This window comes from Balaenoptera musculus, chromosome 18, assembly GCF_009873245.2.
Source record: "Balaenoptera musculus isolate JJ_BM4_2016_0621 chromosome 18, mBalMus1.pri.v3, whole genome shotgun sequence".
Lineage (NCBI taxonomy): Eukaryota > Metazoa > Chordata > Mammalia > Artiodactyla > Balaenopteridae > Balaenoptera > Balaenoptera musculus.
This window is the reverse complement of record NC_045802.1, coordinates 8,873,393-8,886,847: the sequence shown is the minus strand read 5'-3', so window position 1 is coordinate 8,886,847 and position 13,455 is coordinate 8,873,393. Positions and strand designations below refer to the sequence as shown.

Genomic DNA, 13,455 nt, shown 5'->3' with positions numbered 1-13,455 from the left:
CATGTTTCCATCTTAAGTTTATTGTTCCAAGTTATTACATTTATACCTGTCTATAGTCCTGAATGTCTTAGAGAATAAGCTTCTGCAGCTGACGAACCACCTTTTAAGGACAGGAACAAGAGGCACTCAGTAAATGTTAACTGATGGTAATGATATTGTTCATTGTTACAGGTTGTGTCTGCTCCCAAATTCACATGTTGAAATCCAAACACTCAGCGCCTGAGAATATGACATTATTTGGAAATAGGGTCATTGCAGATGGAATTAGCTAAATTAGGATGAGGTCATGCTGGAGTAGGGTAAAATCCATATGGCTGGTGTCCTTATAAGAAGGGGAGATTTGGAGACAGACACACACAGGGAGAACACCATGTAAAGATAAAGGCAGAGATCAGGGTGACGCTTCTATGAACCAAGGAAGGCCAAACAATGCCAGAAACCCCCAGAAGCTAGGAGAGAGGCACAAAATAGATTCTCTCTCACAGCCTCAGAAGGAAGCAACCCTGATGACTTCTAGCCTGTGGAACTGTGAGACAATAAATTTCTGTTATTTAAGCCACCCAGTGTGTGCTATTTTATTACACACATGAAACTAGGCAAGCACATATCTTTAGGGTCAAAAGTCAAAATAAAAACCATGCCATGGTCTATTTAGATGAAGCTTTTAAAGAAGGGCCAATACTTTCAGATTTCCAATGAGATTAATTCTACTCTTCGTCTAACTTTGGCATCATTCGCAATTTGCAATCTGGAAGCTGTCTTAACTTTAAACCAACAGTGCAGGATCATTTTAAGGACTCTGAGACCCCAAGGTGGTGCAGCTCTTGCTATTTTTGGTGACCACTCCTCTTGAAATCATGGTATTCACATGCCTCACCAGTGAGAACACTCAAAAATATTCCTGGAGTACGAAGAGACAGGACCAGGGAGGGGAGGGAGCTTTGGGAATAAAAGGCCCAGTTGATAATAAAAGTGGAATATTTGTGGAAGAAAAAGGTCCAGTGTCACAGAACTGAGATGGAGTGAAAATAACGTATCAAGGCAAGTCTGAGTGGCAGCAGGCGAGGGAGAAGGAGAAGAATTTGCGAAAAGAGCCAGAGCCCCGCCCCCGTGTCATTCCTTGGAGAGTCTAAGTAGGGAGCTGCCTATCAGATACAGCCGCCGTTTCTTCCACCCAGATCTTCCTCGTTTTTACTTTTGTTAGATTTTAACCAGATAATCACAGATCATCTTGTGAAGCGCATGGGATTTAATATTATAAAACAGAAAACAGGAAAAAAAATTTTAGTTAACGAGAAAGGAAAAGAAGATTCAGTTCAAGGAGCAAGATGCTCAGCCACCCTGAGGATGCAGGACGTGCAGGGAAGCTGCATGATGCCAGCCGACCTATTTACAGTCTCACGATGCCTGCTGGTCCAGCGAGCAAGGAGTGGCTGAGGAGAGGGCATCCCCCAAACTCCTGCAGGGCCATCCCATTGAGAAGCCAGAAAAGAAAGGACAGGTTCTTGCCTGCGAACGACTGTGAGGACAATAAACAACAGTCCTGTGAGAGTCTGGTGGCAGCAATGGAAAGAGAAGAGAGACGTTCAGAGAAGCCAGCTCAGGAAGTCTGACTAGGTTGGGGGACCCGAGGAAAAATTTCTAAGACGCTGACCTGGTTTCCAGGAGCCTAAAATGGGGTCACGGGTATGTGGTTACACACAAAGCCACCAAGGGGGCCTGAAGGGACTCCACCGTGACACAGCAGTGACGCACACCGAAAGAAACCGTTATTGCCAACACCAACTGCATCTGTCCTTCCCCAGCAGCTGGCATGAGGCGCATGGACCAGACTGGCCTGATTAACCAGGCGGCGACATTCTGCATGAGGCAACAGTCCCGAGGCCCTGCTTGGAGTGATCTAGGACGGCGGTGTGGTGTGAGGGGCACTTACACTAAGTAAGGATGTGGGTAAAAGGGGGAAAACCCAGAACTTGAGCAAGGCCGCCTTCTTGGTTGGTCAGATCAGACAAACGACTGAACAGAAACACTTTCGTAAAGGTGAGCTCAGGTTCAGATGGAATCAGCTCAGTCGCTTTGAAGAATTTTGTTGCTAGAGGTGCATGAAGGAAAAGGGAGTGACTTCAAATTCACAAACTATACCCAGAAGAAAAGATCCATTAGGAGGAATAGCCTCCTCTCAGCTCTGGCAGGACTGACACAAGGTTATCAGGCAGCGGTGAGGGACCTGCTGCCCCATAACGTCACCAAGGGCAGCAGCGGAAGAAATGGTTTAGAAGTGAAGGCCTGGAGACAAAGGTTTCCGAAAGGAGGGACTTGCTGACCAGTGGACTGTTAACCTCTGGCATGTTCACCAGAAGTGGCCGGAAACTTCTTCTCTAAGGTATTAAAGAATGAGCTCCCGGGACTTCCCTGGTGGTCCAGTGGTTAAGGCTCCGTGCTCCTTGTGACCACCTAGAGGGGTGGGATAGGGAGGGTGGGAGGGAGACGCTAGAGGGAGGGGATATGGGGATGTATGTATACGTATAGTTGATTCACTTTGTTATACAGCAGAAACTAACACACCATTGTAAAGCAATTATACTCCAATAAAGATGTTAAAAAAAAAAAAAAAAGACTCCGTGCTTCCAATTTAGGGGGTGCAGGTTTAATTCCTGGTCGGGGAACTAAGATCCCACATGCCGCATGGCGTGGCCCCTCCCGAAGAAATAAATAAATAAAATAAAATGGGAACTTTATTAAAAAAAAAGAAGAAGAATGAGCTCCCACCTATCTACAGGGCTTTGAACTGCATCTCAATTAAAATAAAGTAATAAGATTAAGTGGTTTATCGAGGCAGTATATGCGATTGAGTCTACAGTTCTCACCCAGCTACTCAAAACAGCTAGCCGCCCTCCGCTACACAGACACAGGCTGAAGACTGAATGATAAACAGTAAATGATAAATAGTTTTCAGATACCACTAAAGATCATGAAATTGTATATGCATTACCTCAGAAAGTTCCACAAGTTGTAAAGAAACACTGCACAAAATGTTTGTCATTTTGTATAAAACCAACGACATTTGTCACTTCTATTTGGCTTCTGGAAAATTCTGTACATTTGGGCAACCAACTTTCCTCTTCTGAAGTTCAATCTCTTTGTCCGAAAATAGGAATGAATATGTACCCAGCTTTCCTAACATAAAGTATATGAAAGTGCATTGTACATCGTGGCATAATACGTTATTCATATTTAAAGATGCCTAAAAATAATAACTAACATTTGCTGAGAGCTTACTGTGTTCTAGGCACGATGTTAAGTGATTTATATGCATTGTTTAATTCTCACAACCCTATTTCAGATTTTTGAAAGGAGGGCAAACATGGAACAGCAAACCCTTAGTGCATCTATAGTGCTGCAGGAAGGGACAGAGGACAGGAGCCTGTAGACTGTTGGGGGAAAAGGTCCTTCCTGTGGTCAAGGGTAGAGCAGGAAACACCTGGGAGGAGACAGAGAAAAAAGACAGCAACTGCCAAGGAGAAAAGTGAGCTCCACCTTCTTTGTCTGTTTCATTCTGTAAACCATTGTTATGCTAAACATACTAATACAAGTCTGAGATTCGAGTGTCTGTGGTATTTAGCCAATATGTGAACAGCTGGGAAGGGAGCCTGGGGGCAGTTATGGGGGACATATCCTTGAAACTCCTGTCACCTACAAACTGGCACTTGCCACTGGCACTTGCTGTCTACCTCTACAAGGATTAAATCATGAGCTGCTGCAGCTGCTGACCTTCGACACCCCTTGAAAGGAGTTCAGGGTGGAGATCAGGAATGGGGTGCTCTGTGCTCTGGGAAAAACTGGCAGAACGGGTCTTCAGATAATTAGATATTTTCAGGAAAAGATTTTATGAGCCCAATTCTTGCATCTCCTCGTATCTAGAAAAACACTAAAACCCTTCATGGTGATGTCTGCTCCTCGTGACTAGCAGCAACCTTCTGCAAAAAATATGTGTTTGCGGCTTCCCTGGTGGCACAGTGGTTGAGAATCCGCCTGCCAATGCAGGGGACACGGGTTCGAGCCCTGGTCTGGGAAGATCCCACATGCCGCGGAGCAGCTGGGCCCGGGAGCCACAACTACTGAGCCTGCGCGTCTGGAGCCCGTGCTCTGCAACAAGAGAGGCCGCAATAGTGAGAGGCCTGTGCACCGCGATGAAGAGTGGCCCCCACTTGCCGCAACTAGAGAAAGCCCTCGCACAGAAACGAAGACCCAACACAGCCAAAAATAAAAGAATAATAAATAAATTAAAAAAAAAAAGTGCTTGACTGCACGTACTCCCCCTTCACCAAAATCACATATATCCTGAACATCCCCCACCTCTTTGGAGCAGTTCCTCAGAGCTATCTGAAATGCTGTCTCCCGGGCTATAGTCCTCATTTTGCCCCAAATAAAACTTAACTCACAACTCTCATGTTGTGCATTTGTTTTCAGTTGACACTCCTTATTCGGGGAACCAAGCTGTGAGGGGCAGGTGAGCCTGCATGGAATTTGGTCTTATTTTGCCAAGTATGAAGAAAACCAAGATTTTCTCCAGTAAAAAAAGCACCATGGATGCAACCAGGAAGTGTCTGAAATAAAAGGTCTCACACCTCTCCGACTAGACCGTGTCAGGAGTCAAATGAATCCAAACGTGACTGGACTATAGGGGGACAAAGTGACTAAAGACTTGAAACCCACATTTACTGCTCTTCAATTTCTTCACTTCTGTCCTCTGACCCTCTTGAGATCTAGAAGGGGCTCGTTTTCTCATAGGTTAATGGACCCAGTGTGAGGGCCAGCTCTCCAAGTTATCCTTCCCCTGAGGAGAACGGCCTCTGGCTTCTTTTGAAGCTTATGAAAAACGCCTCTTCACAGGCTTCCCATATAAGTCCCGTCATTTTCTTGACTTTGCCCGAAGACTTGAACTCTCAAGTATATTTATTTGTTCTTTCCTCTCATAAAAACATTACCCATGGCTTTGGGCTTTGTAAGAATGTACATAATAATAAACACAAGGCACTATAAATAGCACTGCCATTCCAACCGTGTCTCACAGAATTCCCTCCTGACACGCCTGGCACCGTGTCTGGAGATCCAAGCGTCACTGCATGAGGCCACCAAGGTGATTCCAGAGGTAAGAGTCTCCCACACAGATTTACAGCAAAACAGCATTAGAGACGGTACCAGAAGGCTGCACGACCTTTAAAACACGTAGCATCTCAAAGGGCTTAGTTATATAATCACCACCAATTAGAACTTCAATGAAATAAGTGAACTTCCCTTTTACTTCAGCTTAACTGATAACTGTCTTTTCCCTGCTGACACATTTTCTCTCCGATTAACCAAAGTGCCATGTCATTTTGCCCTTTCAACAGTCTTATGAGATAGGCAGCATTATTCCAATTCTACCAAGGAAAAAAGACAGGCTGAGGGGTTAAATATGGGGTTGGCCACAAAGTTCGTTCGGGATTTCCGGTACCATCTTGTGGAAAACCCCGAACAAACTTTGTGGCCAACCCAATAATTTGTCAGGATCACACGGCTAGTAAAACGGCAAAGCAGGGAAGCAAAACTCAGGATTTCCAAAGGAGTCAGTATTATTCCCATTTGGGGGGGCGCCTCCTCCACATCTCTCAGATGGCAGCCCCCCGTTCTCTGTTCCCTCGTTCCTCAAGGCCACCTGCAGCCGTTTCACTCAGCGCCCCTCCTCTGTGGAAACACTTGTCTCCTAGTCACACCATCCTCCCCACTGTTGTCCACGGCAAGTGGACAGGCTGCTCCTGTACATTTCTGGGTAATTCTGGCACTTGTCTCACAGCTTTTCTTTATTTTCAGCACTTCACCATCACCCTGGGAGACTCTACAGTAGCGTGGATGGCCCTTTATGGTATCTGGGTCTCTCTGTTCCTCAGCTCCCCAACCCCCAAATCACCATGTCTGTCATTCACTAGGAATCCACCCTTCGCTCCTCCTTAGATCTTGTCCTCCCCCAGAACCGGAAGCCCCTTTGTGATCCAGGCTTGTTTTTCCCTCTTTCCCCACTGCTCCCCTACTTCGGATAAGGTGCTCTAGGCTCACATTCTGGTTGGCAGGCTTCAGCAAAAGCCTAGACTGTAGTTTGTTTTAAGTTCATATTCTTCTTAAAATGCATCCTACACATGGAATGGAAGAAAGAAGAACCCATGGCCTGGAGATGGCTGACTGTAGCAAAGAACCGGTTATATAGGTCATAGGTGATAAAAGTCAGCTAGAAGCGTAGATGGCTGTGGCCAGAGAACACCAAAGCTTGACACAGTGGTTACCAAAGCAATGGATCTTCAGTAAAGCTCAGGAGCCAGCACCATCCTGAGCTAGTGTGACCAGAAGAGGGAAAGGAGTGCCTTTGTCCACACTCGGAGTGAAGAGAATGGGGAAGGACAGCAGGCTACGAAAGCTATTAACTGATAGCAGGAAGTGATCAACCACGGGATTTGGTCCCCTCTGCACAGGAGTCCAAACAGCTATGCAGAGCAGACAGCATGACGACCACGATCACCAGGGTGCACTGCACACCATGGGGACACTCAGCGCCTTGGGCAGGCCACCGGGTGATCTGCAGTCATGGGGGACCGGGGCGTGGGCTATTTTTTGGATACTGATGGGAAGGGTGCTCTCCGAAGGCTAGAGGATGTGGGTAAAAAGATTATGTATAAAGCATCTTTCATCCAATCACCATCAATATTTGTTATCCTTCTCCGGCCTTTCCTCTATTCCACCATTATCAGATTAACCAGCCAAAATGACATTTTTTTAATCATGTTATTCTCCTGCTTAGAAACTCCATTAGTCCAAACGCCTCAGGTAATAGTAAAGATTAATTAAATATCTACCTCTAAAGTCTTACTTCTATTTATTTTTATCATTGGGCTTTCTAAAATCCTTTTTCTTTCTTTTTTTTCAAAGCAAGGCTGACTTGTCTTCCTCCTCATTCCATTCCCTCCAAGGACCCCGTTTCTAATGATTTTGCCTTCTAAATGCACTTAGATAATAAGTCACTTTCGATTTTTAAATTAAAGACATGCATAACTGTCAGCTAGACCTTCAGATCAGCATGAGAAAAATCAAGCTTATTTAACTACAATAATGTAATGTCATTCAAAGCAAGTTACCTTTAGGTTCTAGCTGGACGGTGCATTCTTACGGAGGATGGGGAGGGGGATAAACGTAGGATCTACGGAAGCTTTCTGAAGTACAAAAATCCGCTTAGGATCCCTGTTACCCACCTTCGTGCCTCCCCGGGGGTGTGTTGGTCTCAGATTGGGAATCACATCCTGAATGAACTTTTTCCCAGCCAGGCTCATCTCCTCATTTCCTGGTCCCACCTCTGTGCTTGTCCTCATGGCACTCCCTTTACATTTCTATATCCTATCTTTCCTTCAAAGGGCTCTTTACATTTCTATATCCTATCTTTCCTTCAAAGGGCCATTCAAGTTCCACCATCTCCCAGGAGTCGTCTGCTGACGTCCTCAGTCCACAGTAATCCTTCTACCCTCTGATTTTACGTATCACATTTTTTTGGTGCCATTAATTTGCACAGTTTCAAGCCTTGGATTGCTAGTTACCTTATGTCCTTATGGATTTGCTTCTACATTGAATTTTAAACCCCTTGAGCACAGGGAAAAAAAAAAAAGCCCCAAATCAAAACCATCTCTTTATTCCTCCTGGGCACTCCAAATAGTACCTAGAATTAGTAAATATCTGTCCATTTTTAATAATCATTCTATTTTTTGAGGAATCATGACAAAGGATTAAAATCAATTTTGATCAAATAATGCCCACTACAGCTCTCACCTACCTCGCCAGCAAGTCAATAAGTTCAAGTTTTGACATCCCATCAGGAAGCAGTCGGGGAATAGCAGCAACACAGGTCCTGAAAAGATCTATTTTTGGCTTTCTCTCACCCCTGGAATTTGAAGACAAAGTTTAAACGTAAGTCAAAGGTTATGAAAAAATTTTTAAAAATTGGTCAAATATGTGAACAAGGACTAAAATCAATGCCTTCTGAATCACTGCCTGGTGATTGCTCCCTATTATTCTTAAAGGTTTATGCCTTTTATAGCTTGGCCAGTTCTAAGAGAACTTATGAAGATTTAAATGTTAGTTAGAGGTATATATCTGAAAAGACAAATGTCGATAGCAATAGCATTCTATTGCTATCATATGTCTTGCTATTCAGCTGGGTTCCATGGGGTTTGGTCCCTGTGGGCTGCATTTAAGACACTGAATTCACTGAATTGCCCAGACACATTAGTATGTAAGAAATACACTGCAGTCATTAGTACATTCAGCATTTAAAAATGGGATTTTAATGTATACAACTAATGGTGCCATTAACAAACATGACATCTGGAAGTTTCTCTCTCTGATGAGTTATGCTTCTCCTCTCAAGAGTGCCCACCTCTGATTTTTTTTTTTAATTAAATGCTTCCAAAAATAAGTCTTTCCATAGTATGAGTGTGTTTCATGTTTGGTAATTGCAATCATTGTTGCTTTTGTTGTGGTCATCCATGTACAATGCTTGGTGTCAGTCTATTTATGTCTTGTAAAAATAAAATACAGTGTGTGTGTGTGTGAATAAAAAAAAAAAAAATAAATAAGTCTTTCATAATGTCAAGTAAAATCCTGAAATGTATATAACTGTGTACCCATTTCTGATTTTTAAAATTACTCTGATGGTCCTGACCTCTGTGGAGATTTCTTCTTTTTACTTTCTTGAGAATATGAATGTTTTAAAGGTAATTAATACCTTCTATATCCTGTTGTAAAATCTGAAGGAAAAATATAAATTCAGTGACAAACTATTTCAATTTTTACTTATTTAAATAGATAACTGATTCTTAATCACATATTTATCAATAACCTTTATGGAAAAACTAAACTACACATCAAATCGTTCAAATAACTTGTGATATAATATAACAGCATATTTAAATTTTGATGATTTAGTCCTCTGAGAATAAATTTAAAATTGGTACCAAATTAACGCAATCGTAGGACACAAACACAACAAGGAAAATGCAAAGAAGCGTAGAAGTAATTCCTTCTTGGAACAGTAACTGTGTCAGAATAGAAATGTAACAGGCAGAATCCATGCTCTCTATAAACTCAAGACAATAATCAGACAGCAATTTTGCTCTGTGACATCACTTTTTAGCATGTGATTTTAAGTTTGTTAGGAATAAATACAAAACTTTTTTGTATTTTGTGAAAAACAAAACACATATATGTTAATTTCTAAAATACTCTGTTCTTGTGGGAAGTCGTAAGATTATTTTCTCTCCTTTTCCACAGTCCTTTTGCACGGGACGTACGAGGACTCCAGAGAGGACTTCACTGTATAGTGGTTTCCAATCAGCTGAAGGAAAGAGAAGTCTTCAAATGACATCCTTGATGGCTAGACAGAGTTAAAGCCTAGTGATCTGATTGTTCACGTGTGGCACAGAGTCTTTTAAATAGTTCTCCTAACATGCTCACCAGATGTTTTAAACAGCTGGGATTATTTTCATATCTGTTGGAAAACAGATGACCCTGCCTGGCCTGAAGTGTAAGGCAAATTCTGCCAGCTGATAGACTGGCAGACTTCCCAGCTGATAAGGCAAGCCTAGATTAGAAACTCTAATTGGTGCATGGTTTCCTTTTACTGCAGTCCTGTGCCTGGGATTTTATAGGAAGCATCTGAGTCCCCCAAACAACAAAATTTTTATTAACAGGTATTATATAATTATTAGTTACAGTCATTATATTATTATACTTACTACTACTATTATTATTATTATTATTATTTGCCAGCATAAAGCACAAAAGGGATGAGTAATGGAAACACAGCAACACAGAATGCTTCATTTTCAAGTTAATACCCTAAGCAAAGCCTGGAAAAATGGTGGACCAGCCTCAAATATCAACTCCAATAACTATTTCCATTAGTGTAGCGTGGACCTCAACTCTCTTTTCCTAAATGCTTACATGATTCTCTAATGTTTCTCTTTGTTTTTTCTTTTTTCTTTTTTTTTAACATCTTTATTGGAGTATAATTGCTTTACAATGGTGTGTTAGCTTCTGCTTTCTAACAAAGTGAATCAGCTATACATATACATATACTCCCATATCTCCTCTCTCTTAAGTCTCCCTTCCCACCCTCCCTATCCCACCCCTCTAGGTGGTCTTGAGCATGGAGCTGATCTCCCTGTGCTATGCAGCTGCTTCTCACTAGCTATCTATTTTACATTTGATAGTATATATAAATCCATGGCACTCTCTCACTTCGTCCCAGATTACCCTTCCCCCTCCCCGTGTCCTCAAGTCCATTCTCTACATTTGTGTCTTTATTCCTGTCCTGCCCCTAGGTTCTTCACAACTATTTTTTTTAGATTCCATATATGTGTTAGCATATGGTATTTCTTTGTCTCTTTCTGACTTACGTCACTCTGTATGACAGTCTCTAGGTCCATCCACCTCTCTACAAAGAACTCAATTTTGTTTCTTTCTATGGCTGAGTAATATTCCATTGCATATATGTGCCACATCTTCTTTATCCATTCATCTGTCGGTGGACACTTAGATTGCTTCCACGTCCTGGCTATTGTAAATAGAGCTGCAATGAACACTGTGGTACATGACTCTTGTTTTCTTTTTTTAAAATTAATTAATTAATTAATTAATTTACGGCTGTGTTGGGTCTTCGTTTCTGTGCGAGGGCTTTCTCTAGTTGCGGCAAGCGGGGGCCACTCTTCATCGCGGTGTGCAGGCCTCTGACTACCATGGCCTCTCTTGTTGCGGAGCACAGGCTCCAGACGCACAGGCTCAGTAGTTGTGGCTCACGGGCCTAGTTGCTCCATGGCATGAGGGATCTTCCCAGACCAGGGCTCGAACCCGTGTCCCCTACATTGGCAGGCAGATTCTAAACCACTGTGCCAACCAGGGAAGCCCCCATGACGCTTTTTGAATTATGGTTTTCTCTGGATATATGCCCAATAGTGGGATTGCTGGGACATATGGTAGTTCTATTTTTAGTTTTTTAAGGAACCTCCATAATGTTCTCCATAGTGGCTGTATCAATTTACATTCCCACCAACAGTGCAAGAGGGTTTCCTTTTCTCCACACCCTCTACAGCATTTATTGTTTGTAGATTTTTTGATGATGGCCATTCTGACCGGTTTGAGGTGATAACTCATTGTACTTTTGATTTGCATTTCTCTAATGATCAGTGATGTTGAGCATCCTTTTCATGTGTTTCTTGGCAATCTGTATATCTTCTTTGTAGAAATGTGTATTTAGGTCTTCTGCCCATTTTTGAACTGGGTTCTTTGTTTTTTTGATATTGAGCTGCTTAAGCTGCTTGTAAAGTTTGGAGATTAATCCTTTGTCAGTTGCTTCATTTGCAAATATTTTCTCCCATTCTGAGGGTTGTCTTTTTGTCTTGTTTATGGTTTCCCTTGCTGTGCAAAACCTTTGAAGTTTCATTAGGTCCCATTTGTTTATTTTTGTTTTTATTTCCATTTCTCTAGGATGTGGGTCAAAAAGGACCTTGCTGTGATTTATGTTATAGAGTGTTCTGCCTATGTTTTCCTCTAAGAGTTTGATAGTGTCTGGCCTTACATTTAGGTCTTTAATTGACTTTGAGTTTATTTTTGTGTATGGTGTTAGGGAGTGTTCTAATTTCATTCTTTTACATGTAGCTGTCCAGTTTTCCCAGCACCACTTATTGAAGATGCTGTCTTTTCTCCATTGTATATTCTTGCCTCCTTTATCAAAAATAAGGTGACCATAGGTGTGTGTGGGTTTATCTCTGGGCTTTCTATCCTGTTCCATTGATCTATATTTCTGTTTTTGTGCCAGTACCATACTGTCTTGATTACTGTAGCTTTGTAGTATAGTCTGAAGTCCAGGAGTCTGATTCCTCCAGCTCCATTTTTCTTTCTCAAGATCACTTTGGCTATTCGGGGTCTTTTGTGTTTCCATTCAAATTGTGCAATTTTTGTTCTACTTCTGTGAAAAATGCCGTTGATAGTTTGATAGGGATTGCAATGAATGTGTAGATTGCTTTGGGTAGTATAGGCATTTTCACAATGTTGATTCTTCCAATCCAAGAACATGGTATATCTCTCTATCTGTTTCTATCATCTTTAATTTCTTTCATCAGTGTCTTACAGTTTTCTGCATGCAAGTCTTTTGTCTCCTTAGGTAGGTTTATTGCTAGGTATTTTATTCTTTTTGTTGCAATGGTAAATGGGAGTGTTTCCTTAATTTCTCTTTCAGATTTTTCATCATTAGTGTATAGGAATGCAAGACATTTCTGTGCATTAATTTTGTATCCTGCAACTTTACCAGATTCATTGATTACCTCTAGTAGTTTTCTGGTGGCATCTTTAGGATTCTCTATGTATAGTATCATGTCATCTGCAAACAGTGACAGTTTCACTTCTTCTTTTCTGATTTGGATTCCTTTTATTTCTTTTTCTTCTCTGATTGCTGTGGCTAAAACTTCCAAAACTATGTTGAATAACAGTGCTGAGAGTGGGCAACCTTGTCTTGTTCCTGATCTTAGTGGAAATGGTTTCAGTTTTGCACCATTGAGAACGATGTTGGCTGTGGGTTTGTCATATATGGTCTTTATTATGTTGAGGTAAGTTCCCTCTATGCCTACTTTCTGGGGGGGTTTTATCATAAATGGGTGTTGAATTTTATCGAAAGCTTTTTCTTCACCTATTGAGATGATCATATGGTTTTAATCCTTTAATTTGTTACTCTGCTGTATCACATTGACTGATTTGTGTATATTGAAGAATCCTTGCATTCCTGGGAAAAATCCCACTTGATCATAGTGTATGATCCTTTTAATGTGCTGATGGATTCTGTTTGCTAGTATTTTGTTAAAGATTTTTGCATCTATGTTCATCAGTGATATTGGCCTGTAATTTTCTTTCTTTAGGACATCTTTGTCTGGTTTTGGTATCAGGGTGGTGGTGGCCTCATAGAATGAGTTTGGGAGTGTTCCTCCCTCTGCTATATTTTGGAAGAGTTTGAGAAGGATAGGTGTTAGCTCTTCTGTAAATGTTTGATAGAATTCGCCTGTGAAGCCATCTGGTCCTGGGCTTTTGTTTGTTGGAAGATTTTTAATCACAGTTTCAATTTCAGTGCTTGTGATTGGTATGTTCTTTTTTCTATTTCTTCCTGGTTCAGTCTCAGAAGGTTGTGCTTTTCTAAGAATTTGTCCATTTCTTCCAGGCTGTCCATTTTATTGGCATATAGTTGCTTGTAGTAATCTCTCATGATCCTTTCTTTGTATTTCTGCAGTGTCAGTTGCTACTTCTCCTTTTTCATTTCTAATTCTATTGATTTGAGTCTTCTCCCTTTTTTTCTTGATGAGTCTGGCTAATGGTTTATCAGTTTTGTTTACC

General features: G+C 41.6%; 1 protein-coding gene across 9 annotated transcripts in view; it reads right to left on the bottom strand.

The window, feature by feature from the left end:
- FRY (FRY microtubule binding protein) overlaps window positions 1–13,455 on the bottom strand; it is a 425,513-nt gene that overhangs the window by 112,916 nt on the left and 299,142 nt on the right. For all 9 annotated transcript variants that reach the window (XM_036831330.1, XM_036831325.1, XM_036831331.1 and 6 more), the window contains one exon: window positions 7,853–7,960. In XM_036831330.1, coding sequence (XP_036687225.1) covers window positions 7,853–7,960 — 108 coding nt within the window. The remainder of the gene's footprint in view (window positions 1–7,852; window positions 7,961–13,455) is intronic.